The 18728-nt window shown below is 52.7% G+C and overlaps 3 protein-coding genes and 1 non-coding gene across 4 annotated transcripts; 3 read left to right on the forward strand and 1 right to left on the reverse strand.

The window, feature by feature from the left end:
* Window positions 1-1075: 1075 nt before the first annotated feature.
* On the forward strand, window positions 1076-5159 carry B0H65DRAFT_421465 (histone-lysine N-methyltransferase, H3 lysine-4 specific; the record flags this gene model as incomplete). The annotated part of the gene is made up of 3 exons (XM_062824344.1): window positions 1076-1792; window positions 1868-4988; window positions 5056-5159. 3 exons carry the CDS (start codon window positions 1076-1078, stop codon window positions 5157-5159), a joined length of 3942 nt encoding a protein of 1313 aa, XP_062684537.1.
* Window positions 5160-6135: 976 nt separating this feature from the next.
* Window positions 6136-9844, forward strand: B0H65DRAFT_457262 (ATP synthase alpha/beta family, nucleotide-binding domain-containing protein). Its single transcript, XM_062826348.1, has 7 exons — window positions 6136-7196; window positions 7328-7364; window positions 7418-7439; window positions 7505-7553; window positions 7614-7698; window positions 7763-9327; window positions 9398-9844. Exons 1-7 carry the CDS (start codon window positions 6588-6590, stop codon window positions 9452-9454), a joined length of 2424 nt encoding a protein of 807 aa, XP_062684538.1. The 5' UTR covers window positions 6136-6587; the 3' UTR covers window positions 9455-9844.
* Window positions 9845-10833: 989 nt separating this feature from the next.
* Window positions 10834-13168, reverse strand: B0H65DRAFT_419353 (uncharacterized protein; the record flags this gene model as incomplete). Its single annotated transcript, XM_062824202.1, has 2 exons — window positions 10834-11074; window positions 11385-13168. 2 exons carry the CDS (start codon window positions 13166-13168, stop codon window positions 10834-10836), a joined length of 2025 nt encoding a protein of 674 aa, XP_062684539.1.
* Window positions 13169-14958: 1790 nt separating this feature from the next.
* On the forward strand, window positions 14959-15054 carry B0H65DRAFT_t94. The gene has a single exon. It is a non-coding gene; the product is annotated as a tRNA-Ile (tRNA).
* The last annotated feature ends 3674 nt before the right edge of the window (window positions 15055-18728 follow it).

Below are 18728 nucleotides of genomic sequence, written 5' to 3' on the forward strand. Positions count from 1 at the left end.
GCAGGGAACAACAACCTTGTGGTTTTTACTATATTCAACAATGAGACGATTTTAGCACTCTGTGTAAACAGCAGAAAGCGAGTCTTTGAACCTTGCTATTGTTAGCTTAAACTTGGAACAAATTGCAGTTTCCGGTCGTCAGTTGTTGGTATTGCATGCGATTGTCACCAACACATAGTCTTGAGCCAACAGCTCCAACAGAAGTGTTCTTCAGACTTCAATCCCTTTGTGGTGATGGAGACAAACAACATAGTTGTGCGAAGATGCAATGACGCAGTTGGTTGTAAGGGAAATGGTAAACCGACAGTGGACACAGTGACATGTGGATGCTCTACCCCGGGCCTCTTTGCGCTTTCACGTTCTTGGCGGAAGACACCAGACGCGACAAATGAAGCGCGACACGGGCTTTAATTGCTGATGCACAGACCAGCTGGATGCTTGGCGCAGGACGGACCTGAGAGTAGCTTTCCGCTTTTGGCTTAGCAAATCCCCTTATCCGCCTGCCGCCATTGATTGCTCTTCACACCCGACGCTTCTTTCAACTTTCAGCGGCCGGCGCACAACCCGGTCTGCGCTGCCCATGCCCTTGTGCCCTTGACGCACCTCCTTGAACACTCTCAAACTTTCGACTTCATTCAATCCCGCCACGATTTTGCACTGCTCACAACCATCGTCTCCCAGCGTTTTCCGTGTCGCCGACGTCAGCAGGGCTCGCCGTCTTTATTTGATCCAGATTCATTCCTTCCTTCGCACACAATCGAGCTCACCACGCCCTCATTCGCTGCCCCGTTCACCAGCCAGTCACCCCCCCGTTCAGCGTCCAGCGTCAGCGCCCGCCCTGATCGGCAAAAGCCCAGTCCCGCCCGTCCTGTCGCGTGGTTCTCTCTCGCTCTGCACGCGCGCGTGATTCTCCCCTTCAAAAAGTTATCGCAGCTCACGTCGCCCTCGACTTCGGCCACGGCCCAGCTCAATCCGCCCGCATCGATCCCCTCATGCATGCTATCTCGCAGTATCGCCGACTCGAGTGATGATGGTAGGAGGAAGGCGGGAGAGGTAGACGTTCCCCATTCTCGCAATGTCTCGGTCGTCCGGTGCGAGTTTCGCTCAGTTCTTCCCTGCCGCTCCGCGGGCTGCCAGGGACAGAGCTACGGAGCGCGAGCGGGCAAGACTGAGAGCGCAAGCTTCTCCGCCCACGCAGCCAGTTGACACGAACGGTCATCGCACTCCCTTGTCCTCATTCACTTCCAACCGATCTGATGACGGAGCCAGTCCTGGCCGCTCACACATAACCTCTCTCAATCACAGCTCATCCGCCGGTGCTGACGCAACCCGCCCTCCGCTTGAAGATACCGAGTCGCTGCCCGGCGACACGCTAAACACGGTTGGCTCTGCAAGCTCGCATGCGAGCACAAGCTCATCCATCTTCAGTTCCTCCACGCGACAGCTCGCCATGGCCTCAGCTTCAGTGAGGAACTCTCACACTCACAACTCCACCACCCCTCTCACAACCGCCGACTCACCGTCATCCTTATATCTCTCTACATCCCTTCATGCGAAGCCGCACTCCGTCTCGCCCCATCATGCCGACAAGCAAAACGGCCTGACACCGACACTCAATGGCTCGGCCACTGAGTCCCTCGTCCCTCTACCTGACGGTACCGAACGTGTCCCTCCCCGCGACCCTAGTCGCTCCGTCTTGTGCACCATATGCACATATGATCCTCTCCTGGACAAAAAACTCTCGAGCTCCGAAAAGAAAAAGGCGAAACCTATATATAAGGATTATGGCTTGGTACGTACACTGAACACGTCGGCGTGGAGGGGGGAGCGTCATCTTTGTGAATCAATTGGCTAATACTGCTTATAGAACGATGAAGATGACGCTCCCCCTTCAGATCCACGCCTGGCGCACGGCGGGAAACTCAGCTACATCAACGTCAACTTTCACCTCCCTAAAGCCCAATTGATCGATGCGCCGAGCAACCTGAAGCCCTATCCATATGACCCCAAGACCTCCTGTGGCCCCGGACCCCCAGTCCAAATTCTTGTGAGAGGCTTCAATCCTTTGATCGCCTTCACAAAGGTCACTACCATATTCGCATCCTTCGGCGACATTGCGGAAAGCAGCAACAAGATGCACCCAGAAACGGGAAGCTATCTCGGCTTCGCGACGATCCGGTACAAAGACTCGAAACCGACCCCTTCGCGACCCGTACCTGTTCCTGCTCATCAAGCTGCCAGGAGAGCTGTCCGAGGAATGCACGGGAGGAGGATAGAGGCCAACCAAGTCCGCGTCGAGTTCGACCCCGAAGGCCGAAAGAGCAAGGCCTTGATGGAGGCTGTTCTTAAAAAGAGCAGGGAAACATCGCAGACCCCAAGCGCTGCCTACAAGATTCCTACCGGGCCTAAACCAAGAGCTGGGGAGGTTATCCCCGGACCGCCGCCAACGGCCCCCAAAGGCCCAGCAGCGCACCGAGCCCTCGGAGGCTCCGAAGCCGGTTGGACCTCAACCAAGCCTCGACATCCCAGCATCATCGAGACCGAACCGATCATCAATCACATTAAGAGCGAGCCGTATATTTTTGTGGCGCACGAGTATGTTCCAGTGATGCCGACAACTGTGGCTCATATGAAGAAGCGGCTCAAGCAATATGGGTTTGATGACATTCGTGCGGATAGGACGGGCTACTACATTATCTTCCGCGATTCCCATTATGGCCGGGACGAAGCAAGCAAGTGCTATAATTCCGCCAACGACACAGCATTCTTCACATACAGCATGGTCATGGAGCTTCACCTTTTCGGTACGGTGGGCAAAAGCTCAAGGAGCTCTGAGGACCATCGCAGGCACAGCTATAGTTCGGAGAAAAGGCCGCCACCCGAGCACCGACAACGTGATGATCAAGATCGGCGTCGCCGTGATGAAGAGGCGGACATTGAGGAGGAGAAGAAACAGCGGGCCAAGAACCTCGATCCAGTTAAGGAGGCTGCCGAAGTAATACGACGAGAAATGACGGAGCATTTACTCAAGACCATCCGTACCAAGATCACCCTTCCCGCAGTCTTCGACTATCTTAACCCGGTCAATCATGCCGCAAAGCGGCGTAAGCTTAACATTGATGACTCCCACAGTGGTACGATTCCATCGATTGTCTTCGATGATTCTGAAGACAGATCTTCTCCAGTTGGTACTCCGAACTCGAGAGCCGACCCAATCGAGAGGCGTACGGCTCGCGCTGATGTTTCAACATTACGGGTCCGAAAGCTGAAGAGCAGGGGACTGAATGCTCGAAAACATGGATTCAACGATCCGTTTGCGCGAGCACGACCCACGCAACGAGTAGATCTCCGGTCTCTGCATCATCGTCTTAACTCCGATAGTGACGATGATTCTGATGATGGTGTGGATAACCGATATTCTATGATCCGGGACACAGAGGAACCGGAGTCTCGGCCAAGGAGCCGTATGAGTTCGGAGGAGGACCGGAACAAAGAGGAAATTGGGTCCTGGGTTGCTGGTGAAGACGATTCAATGACGGAGGCCAGCTTCGCTCTTAACGATACATCAGCCCTGCTAAAGAAGCGAAAACTGGACCTTCCAGTAGAAACGGCTATCAAGCGGCAAAAGAAAGCTGAGGAGCTCTTCGAGGCGACTATCACACGCATCGAGACCGAACTGCCTTCACAGGAGCAGGCTGTGGAGTCTGCTACCCTCCCAGGCATCGAAGCTCCATTGGATGGCCTACCTGACGCCGACGTTAAAGCCGAACCGGCAGAGGACAAGGAGACTGATGACTCGCGGTTGCCAACCCCTATACCGGACAACACAAAACCGAAGAAGAAGGCCAAAGCCAAGAAGAAATCCAAAAAGCAGATCTTCGAGGAGCGCGAGGCGCTCAAGAAGCAGCAACAGGAGATATTTGAGAGAGAGGCTCTTCGGGCCGCCGGGATTGAAGACATTGAAGCTACCCCGGACGTTGAAGCGAAATCCCAGGTTGGTGAACCCGAACCTGTACCTGAACCTGAACTCGAAACAAAAGGGGAAGCCCCCGAGGCTCCTCCGACAGAAAGCAAACCTGATCTGGATCCTGAATTGTACCCATCCGAGGCCGTTGACGCTCTCGTCCTACCCAAGGATTTCCACTTGGATATTGGAACCCTGAAAGTGGTGCCATTACAAGGCGAGGATGGGCCAGATACCCAGAGGCTCCAAAGAAAGTTTGGTACCGGTAAGCTTGGATGTGATGCTGAGCTGTGGCTCTGGAGACGGAGTCGTATCCGGCAACTCAACTCGGAGGATGGGTCAACGGATAAACCCGTCGGAATTGGCGGTTATTATGTGCCGAATCCGACTGGATGTGCCAGGACCGAGGGTGTCAAGAAAATTCTCAACTCTGAGAAGTCCAAGTATCTTCCCCATCATATCAAGGTCAAGAAGGCCAGAGAAGAGCGGGAAAAGAATGCCAAGAACGGAAACACCAACTCTGTCGCTGCTGCCGCAGAAGCAGCCAGGCTCGCAGCAGATAGCCTGGTGGCCAAGGGCAATTCGCGTGCCAACCGTGTCAACAACCGCCGATACGTTGCGGAGATCAACGATCAGCGGAAGAACTTTGGGCAAGATTCGGATGTCTTACGGTTCAACCAGCTTAAGAAGCGAAAGAAGCCAGTGAAATTTGCCCGGTCCGCCATTCATAACTGGGGTCTTTACGCAATGGAAAATATCAACAAAGATGACATGATCATCGAGTACGTTGGTGAGGAAGTCCGACAGCAGATTGCCGAACTTCGCGAAGCCAGATACCTCAAGAGCGGCATCGGTAGCAGCTACCTCTTCCGCATCGACGATAACACCGTTATTGATGCGACGAAGAAGGGCGGTATTGCCCGATTCATCAACCACAGCTGCATGCCCAATTGTACAGCCAAGATCATCAAGGTGGAAGGGAGCAAGCGCATCGTTATCTATGCGCTCCGCGACATTGCTCAGAGTAAGTCTTCATGGTAGAAAGCGGCATGAGATGTAGTGAGAAATCGAGCTAACGCGGCGTGTTATAGACGAAGAGTTGACGTACGACTACAAGTTCGAGCGTGAGATCGGAAGCACGGATCGTATCCCCTGCTTGTGCGGAACAGCAGCATGCAAGGGTTTCCTCAACTGATCTAGCAACATACGATGCGCTTGGTATAGCAACAACGACAGTCAAGTCTCTATATGCTTTGGATGCTGAGCATTCCTCATGATGGTGGAGGTCGATCAACTGGGCACGACAAACAGCAAGGTGGTGGAAGATGGATGGTGTCAAAGACGGGTCGGTTTGATATGGGCAACAAAGCGGGCTGGTTTCTCCTTTCCTTGCCTCTTATGAGTTGCACTTCTTTCCTGGTTATGCTTATCTCTTCCTGACGAGCGGACAATTAATCACCGATTACCCTGCCACGCTTTGGTTATCATCATTCGGGTTCATTTTTTTTTCTTTTATGGCCGTCTGGAGGGTAGTTGCCACGGAACCCGTCCAAACTCGCAGCAGCCTTTCTCCCTATATACCGTGTGCACTTTTCGCAAGGGTCATTTTGTTTGGGATAGGCCTCAAAAACTAGGCGGATGGAAGGACTCGGACGGTTCTTGAAAATGGGGTTCGTATGCTTTCCCTCTACTTTGCTGCGTGGGGTGCCTCTTGCCTTGGTCAAATTTGGGTGTGTTTTTCACGGTGATCTTGGCGTTTGTTAGAGGATCTCTTGGTGTTGCGGTATTATGGGGACGGTATCTGGCTATGATTTGGGATGGTTGAACACGGTTGGCTCCCCGAGACAAAAGGCACAGGCATGGGATATTCTGGGTGACAGGTTCAAGGTTATGGCCCTTCCATCGGTTATACTCAGCTTCAGTTTTGAAGGCGTGAGAGATTAGGCTAGGCGGTCGACCCCTTTTCAGCATCATGACACTGGTCTATATAGACCTGGCTTAATCCACATGGAGTTGACCGTCAGAGATGAGAGGGAAACGGGTAAAAAAATATCATTTCAGCTGAGACAAAAGAGGTTATTTAGTAGATGGGTTGCGCGTTGACGATGACTGGTCGCGTAATTGGGCCACTTACAATATCTGAATATGAATAGGTTATCTAAATCTAGACCATACCATCGCTCCCCAAAGTGCCACCAGGTTGATTTGCGGTTCATCAAGCGAAGTCTACTTTATAGACATTTTGAGTTTCTGATGAAGTGGGAATGTCGGACGTTGAACAGCGGTTCACCCCTTTTCACTTGGTTGGGCGGGGGTCCTCAAACACAGGGGGGCTTGTTTACTTCCAACATGTGTTCCTCAAATGCGCCACTGCCTGCACGATAAAACGAAACATCTGCCTGACGAGACAAGCTCCAAAATCACTTCGCCAGTTTGCCAAACCTCGTGTCGAAGAGTCTATTTGGCAAAGATACACAATACCACCAGGACTGTACCTGAGACCAAGTACCTTCAGTTCGACCATAAGCGTGCGCACTGCCCGCCTAACACCGACCGTTCATTGACACCTTCCCGCACGACACGTCTGCATATCCATCCAGCAGGGACCTGACAGACAGATTGCATGCAGGCGGGATTCAGGCCGCGGTTGAAGGCGCGACCTTCGCTTGTTGACCTGCTGGTTCATGCCAGCAGAAACAGCGGTCCCAACTCTCCCACTTGCAGCGAGAGCGGTCTTGGAACAGGCGATTACTGGGACAAGAGGGACAGCAGTCCGGGCAAGAGCAGCCTTAGGAGTTGGAGCGAGCGGGATGACAGAGGTACTGCTAGGGGCCACTTACAGCAGGAGTTTGTATCATGGCCTCCACAAGTGGTGGGATCGGCGGGGTCATGGTTGGAGAGCGACGGGGATCCAGATGGGGAGCAGCTGCCACTGTCCCTCCCACTACGCGGGCGGCTGCGGCTGCGGCCTGGGGTGCCTCACCTCGTCACCACCATCCCAAATTCGGCGGCTCTGCTTGACCAAGCTTCCAACCTCCCACTGCCACCATCACCAACCAAACCGTCCTCGGATCCCTCAACACCCACATTGCAGCTCGATACGCCTGCCCGCACATCACCCGAGCGACCCGCGCACAAACATATACCTACAGTCATCGTTACCTCGGATTCCCCTCGACCTCCTCTGAAACCTACCTCCGCGCCAATTGCTCTTTCGCCCAAGATGGCTCCCGTAAGCTTCGCCCCATCATCCCCCTCTTCTCGGCAACGCGTCGCCTCACATCGCAAACCACCAACATACCATCGCATACCTCCTATCAGACCTTATGTACGACTTTGCCTGCTGACATTGCTTCTGAATAGCAACAAAACGGCGCCGAGAAGGATGGCATCCATACCGGTAAGTGTCCAGTTGGCGACCTCGTGTAACTGCTAGACACTAACAGCTCACAGGCAAGATCTACTCCGTTTCCGGGTACGCTCCCCATCGCAGCCTACCTCCTTGTCTCTCGGCCAGTTCGCTAACCGATAGACCCAAAGCCCCGTCGTCGTCGCCGAGGATATGATTGGTGTTGCTATGTATGAGTTGGTATGGTTATACACTTGTCCTCCGCCACTGGTGGGGTGCCTGAGCTGAGACTGGAATTAGGTGAAAGTCGGCCACGATCAACTAGTTGGTGAAGTCATTCGCATCAATGGCGACCAAGCGACTATCCAAGTATACGAAGAGACGGGTAAGGATGGCGACCCCCAAGTCATACCATCCTTGCACTAGATGGCTAACAAGTCCCTTGATAGCTGGCGTCATGGTTGGCGATCCCGTACATCGGACAGGCAAGCCTCTCTCCGTCGAACTCGGCCCCGGTCTCCTAAACAACATTTACGATGGTATTCAGCGCCCCCTCGAGAAGATCGCCGAGGCTGCCAACAGCATTTACATTCCCCGCGGTATCGCCATCCCTGCGCTGGACCGTAAGAAGAAGTGGGAGTTCACACCGACCATGAAGGTTGGCGATCACATCTCGGGCGGTGACGTCTGGGGTACCGTCTACGAAAACTCGTTCATCTCCGTTCACAGGATCCTGCTCCCTCCCAGGGCCCGTGGTACCATCACCAGAATCGCTGAGAAGGGCGAGTACACCGTTGAGGAAAAGATCCTGGAGGTCGAGTTCGATGGCAAGAAGACCGAATACCCCATGATGCAGACCTGGCCTGTTCGTGTACCGCGCCCTACGACCGAGAAGCATTCCGCCAACCAGCCTTTCCTTGTCGGCCAGCGTGTGCTCGACGCTCTCTTCCCCTCCGTCCAGGGTGGTACTGTTGCTATCCCTGGTGCTTTCGGCTGTGGCAAGACTGTCATTTCTCAGTCCGTCTCCAAGTTCTCCAACAGTGACGTTATCGTATATGTCGGTTGTGGTGAGCGTGGTAACGAAATGGCTGAAGTCTTGAAGGATTTCCCCGAGCTGTCTATCGAGGTCGACGGCCGCAAGGAGCCCATCATGAAGCGCACAACCCTCATCGCCAACACCTCCAACATGCCCGTCGCCGCCCGTGAAGCCTCCATCTACACGGGTATCACAGTCGCCGAGTACTTCAGAGATCAGGGCATGAACGTTGCCATGATGGCTGACTCTTCGTCCCGTTGGGCTGAGGCGCTCAGAGAAATTTCCGGTCGTCTTGGAGAAATGCCGGCTGATCAGGGTTTCCCCGCTTACCTTGGTGCCAAGCTCGCCTCCTTCTACGAACGTGCCGGCAAGGTCGAGGCTCTTGGTAGCCCACCGCGCGAGGGCAGTGTCAGCATTGTTGGTGCTGTCTCTCCCCCCGGTGGTGACTTCTCTGATCCCGTCACATCTGCCACCCTCGGTATCGTGCAGGTCTTCTGGGGTCTCGACAAGAAGCTTGCGCAGCGCAAACACTTCCCGTCCATCAACACCTCTGTCAGTTACAGCAAGTACCTCACGATCCTCGACAAGTGGTACGAGAAGGAGTACCCCGACTTCCCCCGCCTCCGCGACCGCATCCGCCAGCTCCTTTCCGACAGCGAAGAGCTCGACCAGGTCGTCCAGCTGGTCGGCAAGTCGGCGCTCTCGGACCCCGACAAGATCACGCTCGACATGTCGACGCTCATCAAGGAGGACTTCCTCCAGCAAAACGGCTACTCAGACTACGACCAGTTCTGTCCTATTTGGAAGACGGAGTGGATGATGAAGCTCATGATGGGATTCCACGACGAGGCGCAAAAGGCCATTGCCCAGGGCCAGAACTGGAACAAGGTGCGCGAGGCCACCCAGGACCTGCAGGCCCAGTTGAGGAGTCTCAAGTTCGAGGTGCCTAGTGAAGGACAGGAGAAGATCTGCAAGAAGGTATGTTTCGGAGTTTTTTTTTCTAGTGCTTGTTCATTGATCGTACGGCTAATCATTTCATGTGTTACAGTACGAGGCGATACAGCAGCAGATGCTGGACAAGTTCGCGTCTGTTATTGATGAGTAAACGCCCGGCGCGGGGATATACGGTAGTTGAGTTAGCATAGAAGGAACGAAGCAAGCATGCATGCATGGACTGCCTGTCTGTATGGGGTTCATTGAAATGAAAGGAGAGTACACATGAAATGGATTGATAGGATGATGATGAAAGACTGTTCTAGTTGGTTTCTTTCACTTTTATGAGTAGTTCGTCGTCGTTGTTGAAGTGGTAGTTGTGTATGTTGCTCACTTGTCACGGAACCCTTGGTACCTCTTGCTTTCGAGCGCCATGCTATTATCTTCTCTTGGGTGCGCTTTTGTCTTACACAGACAGCTATACCAACCGTGCTTTGAACCACTTGGTCGTATGTATATACCCTCGCTTGCCTCTAGAATACTGGCTTACTTCAACCCTGTGCATACCTTTTTTAGTCACAGTAGGTCAGTGTTTTAGTAGATTCTGGGTAAGTTGGTGTATTGTTCAACTCGTCATCATGGTCATTAATTTCATTCTATGTGCTCGTCATATCCATCGTTACAGTAGTTGGGTACTAGTGCCCCCCCTGGTGGTGGTACAAGAAAACTTCCGTTCGCAAAAGACATGGCCGACACAGACAGCGTGAAGATCAAATCCCTTCATCGTTCAACTTTCGCATCCAGATATTTCCAACACATCAAATCCAACATCATCGCTGCCATCCGATCTGGTAAGATCCGGCAAGATCTGATCCGACCCAACCGGCCGGGTTACCTGACACGTGTCGTATGCCGTCCGTCATGCCTCCCTCGGCTCCGGCTCCGAGCCTCTGATGGATACCCTTTTTTCGCAGGGGGTTTCTTCCTTGCTAAAGGACCAAACTTCTCCCGAGGCTGTCGTCGGTCGGGCCGAGCGAGTTAACAGGGCTGGCAGTGCGGTTGCTTGTTTGCAGGATTTTCCGACTGTCATGTTCCGACACTTCTACCAACGGCTCGGTCGGTTTATTGCGATTTTGAATGAGGCCGGCAGTTTGCACCCTTCGCTTGGAACGGTGTGTGATACCCGAGATATGTTCCTGCTGGTGGTGGTGCCGCTGACTTCCATGACATACGGTGGTGGTCCACCATTGTTCTTTCAGTCAGTCCGACAAGTATTTGATCACACCTCCGGTTCCGGTTCCGTGAATCCCGTGAATTGGGTCGAGGGTCGCAACGGGAAATGGTGGTTGGTTGGTTGGTTGGTTGGTTCCAGAGGGCAGAAGGGAATGGTGCGTACACGGTTTCGTACTCGTAGATATGCATATCTGATTGCTGTTACAATGATTGGTATCGATATCGACAATTGCGCTACTCTCGTGTCGTGTCGTGTCGTTGATACCGTCGTGATCTCGGGTAGGTCTCTCGATCGGATTGCAATGGCCTTATGTCCCCTTATGTCCCCATATTCTTGGTACCAATGGTATGATAGGCAGGCTGAGGCTGCTTGTGCATCTCTGGCGGCGCCAAACTCTTCTCCCATTCCTTCATGTAATAATCGGCCGTTTTTTTCAAGTTGCTCGGTGTGAATTTGGTGAGGACGGGCGGGAAGAGATCCTCAAGCATGGTATTGGTCGACGTAATCACCGGTGCAGGAGAGCGGCTGGAGGCGGCCGCAACGCGTTGCTTGCTCGAACTGGAGGACTTCTTCTTCTTCTTTCTATGAAAAACGAAAGGGTTAGCCGGTGGTAGGGAATGGAGGGATTGTGTGTGATAAGAGAGACCTTTTAATATTTTGATATGTTGTGATGCGTGGGAGGAGGAGATATGATATGCCGTTTTCAAATCATGATCCACTACTCATAGAAGAAGTGATATGTATTGGCTCGTATTTCTGGTGGATTTGATGGCCCTGTTAAAACAAACTGGGACATGTATACATACGGCCGGATATGGTACCCACGTAGGATGGGAGAGAGTAAGATAAAATAACGGATTGCCCTTACAGAGATGTGTCGTTCTCGGTTCGCTTTTCGGAGGTTGTTGATGGGATGATGTCGCCGTTCACGGTAGTTCCACTCCATCTCGTGGATGTTGCAACTCCTGCAGTTTCCCAGTTTGACCAGTCGTTATCGTCCACCGAATCCATCGTCAGGGGAGTCCAAGAAAATCGCTTAGATGACTTGGTTGAATCTGTTTTGGATCGCATCAGTGCTGGGGCTGGTCGCGAAGGAGATTTCAGCGCCTCATCGGCCGTCGAATCCTGAGCTTCCTTTTGAGGGCTGGTGGACCGTGATGTGGCCGCGGCGGGTGCCCAGTCGAATGCTGTTGAAGATCGGTTCCTCGGGGTGTTCAAACCGGATGCCTTGAATCCATCTTGCCCTCCCGTGCGGCTGGGGGAAGAGGCCGTGCCGCCGTTCGGCATAGGCGTCATGATCAACTTGCCGTCCGCGCCTCTCATGTACATGCCCTGTCCGGTGATGGGTTCGTCTCCTACGGTAGCTTGCCTCAGATCCTCCATGAAAGTCCACAATCCCATCCTGAGGTCCTGGGCAATCCCTTTGACCCCAACAGTTTGTGATGCGGTTTGGGGGGCCCAAGATTGATGTTTTGGCCGATGTGATGGGCTGAAAGCAACATTGCGACTATTTTCGGATCCATCACCGCGTCCAGGGAAATCACTACTCGGTTTTGTTGGTGACAGCAATGATAGTGTGCGTGCATGTCCTCCTTGGAATACACGACGGCGCCCGTTCTCGGGAAGTGGTTGATTTTGGTTCTGTAGGCTTTGTAGCAGCGCTTTCCTCCTGTCTAGTTCCACGACCCTTTTTGTTGCCTCGTCATCTTGGAAAGTTGGGACCAAGCCGACGGAACGCAACGGCCTTTCGCCTCGTTTCTTGTATGCTTCATGGGTTGCCCACTGCTTTTTCAGCTTGGCCAAGTCCGACTCGGCACGAGAAAGCTCTTCGCGGAGCTCGAGAACACGGCGCTCTTGCGCTGCAATGGCGGTAATGAAGTCATTGGAATCGGCGGGCGACGTGAGTGCTGGGGTATCTAAAGGGGTTGGTGGAAAGGAGGCGGTGGTCGTCGAGGTCGGTATGGGTCGCGAGGGATTAGGGTTCGGCGGCGCGATCGGAAGCGTTAGGGAAAGACGATGTGTGGTCCGGGACGCTGTGGAAGCTGACCGTGTAGAGCGGTTCTCAGTCAGGTCGTCGGAATGGGCGAGAGCTGTGGCAATGGCTTCGTCCGGTACATGTTGAGGTTCGGTTTCATCTGTACTTTTCCCACGGCGAGCGCGAGATCGCAGAGAAGAAGTTCGGCGGGGGAGGGGGGCGGACTGCATTGCGACCTGACCAAAGCTGCTCTGGGGTGATACTATGTGTGCCATGACGAGGGAGTTCTCCTCCCGTCGAAATTGGCTAAGAATTGGCCCTAGATATCTCGCTTGCTGATGAATAGTAGCAGTAGTGATAAATGAATGTGTTGTTGTTGTTGCTGTTGTTGTGTTGATGTTTGGTGGATGATAGGGAGTGACGGTGGAGGCGCAGGGGCGGCGAGTGCGGGTGGTCCGATGTCGATCGCAAAGCTGCTGGAGGGCCTGCTGGAGGGCTGTGTTTGGAATTGTTGTGGTGGGAAAGCGAGTCGTTCTTCTGGCGACGATGGCAGCCGTGTGGATGTTCAGCGGATGGCTGTCACGGAGTAAAAGAGCGTTGGCGCAGGCCGAGATGGAGCAGGTGGTGAGGACTGGTAGGGCGGACCGGAGTGCGGCGGTGGAGGAGGACGAGGTCATTTAGAAAAAGAGAAGACCAAAAGCCCCAAGGGAGAGGAAAGCTTCCACAGCTGCTTGGTGGACACCCGGGTAGTGTTCATCTCGGTCCTGTCATGGAACCGTGGTGTTTAATTGGCGAGGATGGGTGCTTTCCCCCTGGTTGTAGGGCATGGGGTGCCCCGGATCTCAGCTGGAATCCGGTGATGTTATTCGCCCTAGAGTCGCGGACCCAGTCGCCAAACAGCGTCTCCGCAGGGTGGTGTTGGTGGTGTCGGCCGGTGTTGTGCTTGAAGCTTCTAGACTTCTGTTTCCGCCGGCGACATGTACATCGACAACCTCGAAGAATGCGTAAATGGTCGCACCATGTATGGATATCCAGAAGAAAGGCGAAAGGCGAGTCTAGAAACAACAACAACAACAACAACAACAACAAGAGGTGGAGACCCGGTTTGTTTACTCGATCCAATGTTTCCGCGTTGAATTGCAGGACAATGCAGGAACTGGAGTAGCGTCCACTGTCTGCAAGGGTCCCGGCTAAGACCGATACTGAGGAAGAGGTTTATCAACGGAACGATGTTGAGGACGTACGGTGGAAGCTCAAGGATGGAGGTTGGTTTTCATTTCCCCCAATGCTTCTCCTTTATGCGTCGTCAATGGGAAAGAACTATCCTTTGGCCGGTCAATTCATGTTTGTGCCCCTGCCGTCCACTGCAGTCTTCCTCGTGTTACAGCAGGTGTGACGGGAAGTCGGGAAGCAACAGTTGCCAGCTGCAGGCGACTTGAGGACATGGGGGCAGGCAGCTTTGGCGGCCCGTTGCCAAGTGTACTCTGACCAGGCACTGGAACTTCCTCATCTTCATCTTGTTGTCAGTTCTCCAGTCCGCCAACAACAACATGAGCGCCCCAAAACAAACACCATCTCCGGCATGTGGCCCCAGCTGTGGCACTCATACATCTCCAGACGCCGATCATGATCTCGAACATTGAAGCGGAGAAGCGGATACCACTTGAGATGAGCTTACGTACTTCAGCACCTGTCAGGCACTCCCGCGCTGGTCCAAGCACTACGGACGCAATACAATCGGACGAACTATTCCAACGTAAAAAGTTCGTCCTTTGACTAGGCCACTACGGACATCTCCCATGAAACATGGGATGAGTGGGGTCGATTGATCAAGTCTGGACACCAACAAATAAAAGTGTGCGGTCGTTGAACCACCTTCTGCCGGCGACATATGAAAGCCCGGCTGCCTTTCAGACAACAGAGTATGCTGAGCCCTTAGCAGGCTGGCGGAAGCTTCACTACTCGAACCGAGACACTGCCTGCCGTATTAAAGTTCAGCAGCAGATTGTTGGCGATGCTGCTACCCCTCCAAGACGAAGCCAGCTTCCTTGATGGCCCTCGATCCAGCCTTGCTCACGATGCCATCCACTCGACACATCTGCTCCAAAGCCACAGTGTCCCGGCCCGTACTCTGCCGCATGTTGTGGTTGTCGGATCCGTACCCCCCGTGGGTGGGCTAAGCTTGCCAGCGTCAAGTACAATCCAAAAGATGGTGATACATTGGATCTTCGCCAAGGACGGTCTGGAATCTCCAGCTATTAACCTACCGCGCTTCAGCCATATGTTTCGATTTTCCGTTTCTTCACTGGTTCCGAAGCCGGCTACCTCGTTGCCCAGACTTTCCGCTGCATGCAAGGCTATCCTGTCGTGCCAGCCTGCTCGTATGTAGGAGTCCACTCAGATGGGCCCACAGGGACGACTTCAAAATATAATCCCTCATCCTGACCGACATCTTCAACAAATAACAGCCCGATTAGCTCAGCTGGTTAGAGCGTCGTACTAATATCAGAATTCTGATATCAAGTCAATGCGAAGGTCAACAGTTCAATCCTGTTATTGGGCATATCTTTTTCCAGTTTCTTTTTTTTCTCTTTCATCATGATGACGCTCTCGTCTCGATTCTTTTTTCTGCAATTTCTTTTCTTTTCCTTTTTTTCGCTTCGGATACCCGTGCCTACCAGACTTCGAATTGGAAGACCATCATAGCACTGGCAAATATTGGGAGTCCGCTCCCATCGCGCGGCACGAGGACATCGACTTATTGACCGGAACCATACCATGCTCATTGGATCGTATTTTCGTGGGTCGAGCTGGAACTTAGATCTTCACTTTGATCGAACATAATCACCAGCGACCGAATATCTACTGTTGGTGTAGAGCTGGAAGGAAAGCCGGTCTGCTCCCACTATTGTGATGCCTGTCACCTAACAACGGCACTACTCGGAGGAAACAGAGGGCAGGACTCCGTCAAACCAAGCTGGCTAGCTGAAATACACTGTCAGATTCTGCCATAAAGCGCAAAAGGTCATATCAGCACTAGAGAGATTCCAAAATCCCGCGCAGTGCTAACTAAGTATTACCAAACCCTCTCTAGCCTTTCCTTGGTCCAGAAAGAGCAGTGGTGGGTAGCACAAAGGGTGAGGCTGGCGCTGTCGGCTGGTCTACTAGGAGAACCGAGGAGCTGAGAGCCTTAGACGCTTATACAAGCAAATTCCGGCGAATTGGAGGTCGATGATGTTAATGGAGGCTTGGATTGGGGCAGCAATTCAGCCACGCCCTTCCGTGTTACAGCCCTGCCCTCCAGCTGGTCTCCTGGATCTCACCTGAGCAGCGAGACATAAGGACCGCGCAGCAGCTCATCGGAGGGAAACACAAGTGCCTCGCAGACGTTGGGGACTTCACCTGGAGCGCCAATGTCCTATCATGCTTGGCCTTCTTCTTGATCGGTTCAGCATGATATAAATGCTTTAACCCCCCACGGACTGTCAAGGGATGTTGCCCATTTTAATTCTCTCGAAACTCGCTCTTTTTCATCTTCGCATTTTGACCTCTTTGGTGCCTACGACATCCAGTTTTCTGCAAGGCATCGGTCGAAATAAACCTTACGAATCAAGGAGTACTGACCACTGGTGTTGGATGTTCCAACCGGGGAGATGGGCCATATTCCACTGTAATGCGAAAACGCGAGTGTGTCCAGTGTCGGCTTTATAGACGTTTCCCCAGGACTTCAAGTATCTACCTCACCAACAGAGCATCGGTATCTGTTCAGCGACATGCTAGAAGGAAGAAGATGGATGGAGCAGGCAATACAAGAAGGAGCAGGGGATGAGAATAAAGGCCACATGCCTCCGCTCTCGAGCACCTTGCATCAGAAGTCAGTGGGTTTGAAAGCAAAGCTTCGGATACATTGTCATGACACTCTGCAATTGCATCCGCATGAGTGATAGCCTACCTAAACCCTTCTCCGGGGACAAGAAACTCGACCTCCCGGAACCACTCACGTCCACACGGGACGTGGTATGTCTACAATGCAATGGTGCAAGTAAGCATACACGGCAGGACTCATTCAAACACATTGCCAATAACCAGAGGATCTGAAGCGGGGTCAAGGCTACCGAAACAGTTACTCCCTGTGATGGTATGTCTTTAGATTACGGTTGCTTATGTGCAGAGCCAAGGGTCTGAAGGATTCCATGGGATTAACGTAAAGTCTTCGATACCAACGCCGAAGTTTTCGGGTATCAGAGTGACCTCAACAGGATGTTTTCATTGACTGTCTCGAGCGATTTCAACCATGGGGGGGCATGTCCCTACTCATGCTATGGTATGATACCTCTGAAGTACTTCTTCCATGGCGAGCAGATCAAGTCAATCTCATTGGGTGGTGAACAAGATACGGTAGGCGTGGGAGGGTCGCACCACCAGATCCTTCGATGCCACAATACTCGGTTAAGATTATACTGGACCAATGGTGGCAGGATCCCCCACGTGAAGACCGAAGCATGTCATCACAGGCAACGAGGCTCGGATTTGGCCTCCATGGGGGATCAGTCCGTACCCAAACTTCCCAAAAGCGTCACCCAGAAGTTTCGACACTCACATTTTCCATGATGGATACTTTTACTCATCCGCTATCTCGCGGCACGGATCGATCCCGCGTTCATATGAGCCGAAACTAAGAGCCGGGAGTGTTCAAAGCTTACAGAATGGCATTTTGAATTTCGCATCTACCCACTCGGATTGATTTCCCAGGCCTACTATGGCTCATATGCTCAATGGGAGAACAGCATTTACCAGGCCACATCATTCACCGTAGGATCCGGTTAGTAAACAAAACGATTTCCCCCTGACGGCTGTGAGATCGCCAGTACCTTACACCACCCCCCCCCCCCCAAGTGCGAAGCTGGCATCTTTCGACAACGGTTCGCACTAACAAAAGGTCTCCACAGATCAGAGCTCACAAACATACCGTACCTATGTGCCTGCCTGGTCTTGGACCCCTTATCACGGGGCAGAGAACTGAGCACAAGACCCCTACTCTGCACTGGTCTAATTAGTACGGTAGTACGCTTAACTGATATCTCAACATTACAGATCTGACATACCCGCAACGGGTAAATCTTCAACGATAGTCTTGTGCGGGACGCCATCGCTTCCTATTTGAGAGGTTAGGAGAGGTTAGGAGGGCCAAAGTCCCGTCCCCACTCCCCATTTACCTCCTGGTTCTGGAAAGAAGCGGGTACTATCTTGTCGGAGATAAGGAGACAGTCCTCGGCTTATTACCTTCTTTTGGGTGTGCTCTATCATTCAACTGGAACCTGGCACGAGGAGCGAGGCACCCCTCGTGGTATTTGGGCTTTTGCCATCTGCTGGTTTGTTGCTTCCGTTCTCTGTATAGCCAAGTCCTGATAGTCATGGAGTTGCGATCAAAGTGGATTACACTTCTCTTATTCACGCCCTTTGAGCTCCTGGAAATTAACTGCTCCGTTAGGGTTCAACGACATGAGCCAATGGGTTCTGCGTTAGTCCTACCACTGTTCACCGATGAATGTGGGAATCGGTCTCTCTTTGGCCGTCTTACTCTGTTTTCTTTTTGACCCTGGTTGATCTGAAGTCAGAATCCTTCACCTTAGCCCAATCACAAGTCTTACTCCCCCCATACCCTTCCTTTCCTGGTTACAAAAGTACTAAGCAACAGTACTACCTCCAGACCCACCTTTTCCAACTTTGCATACTCTTATCTCACCCAGAGGCGTCGTGTTCCCCTCTTCTTTCCCTTCATGGCAGCCAAAAAGGTACAATCCTCCCTTACCCGCGCGCCAAAGCCGTGAAAAGCTTAGTATGAAGGGTGTTCCCGTTCCCGAACCGATTGCCGTCTTTCAGTAGATGATCCTGGACATTCCCCATACGGAGCACATGTAAACGCAGCCGTTAGTACCATACTATCCTTCAAGCGGGCTGAGCATGTCTCCCGATGGCCCTACCGAAGGTACTGGGCCCCTTCTCTACATTCCCTTTAGGTTTCGGGTTGTTGGCCCGGATGGTACTTTTGCTTCCCCGTGGGAATCTGCTCAAGGAGCTCACTGTACCAAAGAAACATGGTGCCACAAAGGGATCGATGTTGTGATCCTGAATAGTTTACGGGAGTTCAATTCGGTATTCCAAATCCAACTGAGCGTCAGAGACCCAATACGATTTATACATCCATCCGGCTTCTTTTAAACTTCGATGCTGGGT

This window comes from Neurospora tetraspora, assembly GCF_033439725.1.
Source record: "Neurospora tetraspora strain CBS 560.94 chromosome Unknown B0H65scaffold_2, whole genome shotgun sequence".
In the NCBI taxonomy this organism is placed as follows: domain Eukaryota; kingdom Fungi; phylum Ascomycota; class Sordariomycetes; order Sordariales; family Sordariaceae; genus Neurospora; species Neurospora tetraspora.

Coding starts and splice junctions, on each gene's coding strand:
- B0H65DRAFT_457262 (XM_062826348.1), top strand. CDS start 6,588: ATGCAGGCGGGATTCAGGCCGCGGTTGAAGGCGCGACCTTCGCTTGTT. Junction 7,197..7,327: donor TTTCGCCCAAGATGGCTCCC/GTAAGCTTCGCC, acceptor GCTTCTGAATAG/CAACAAAACGGCGCCGAGAA. Junction 7,554..7,613: donor GTGTTGCTATGTATGAGTTG/GTATGGTTATAC, acceptor GACTGGAATTAG/GTGAAAGTCGGCCACGATCA.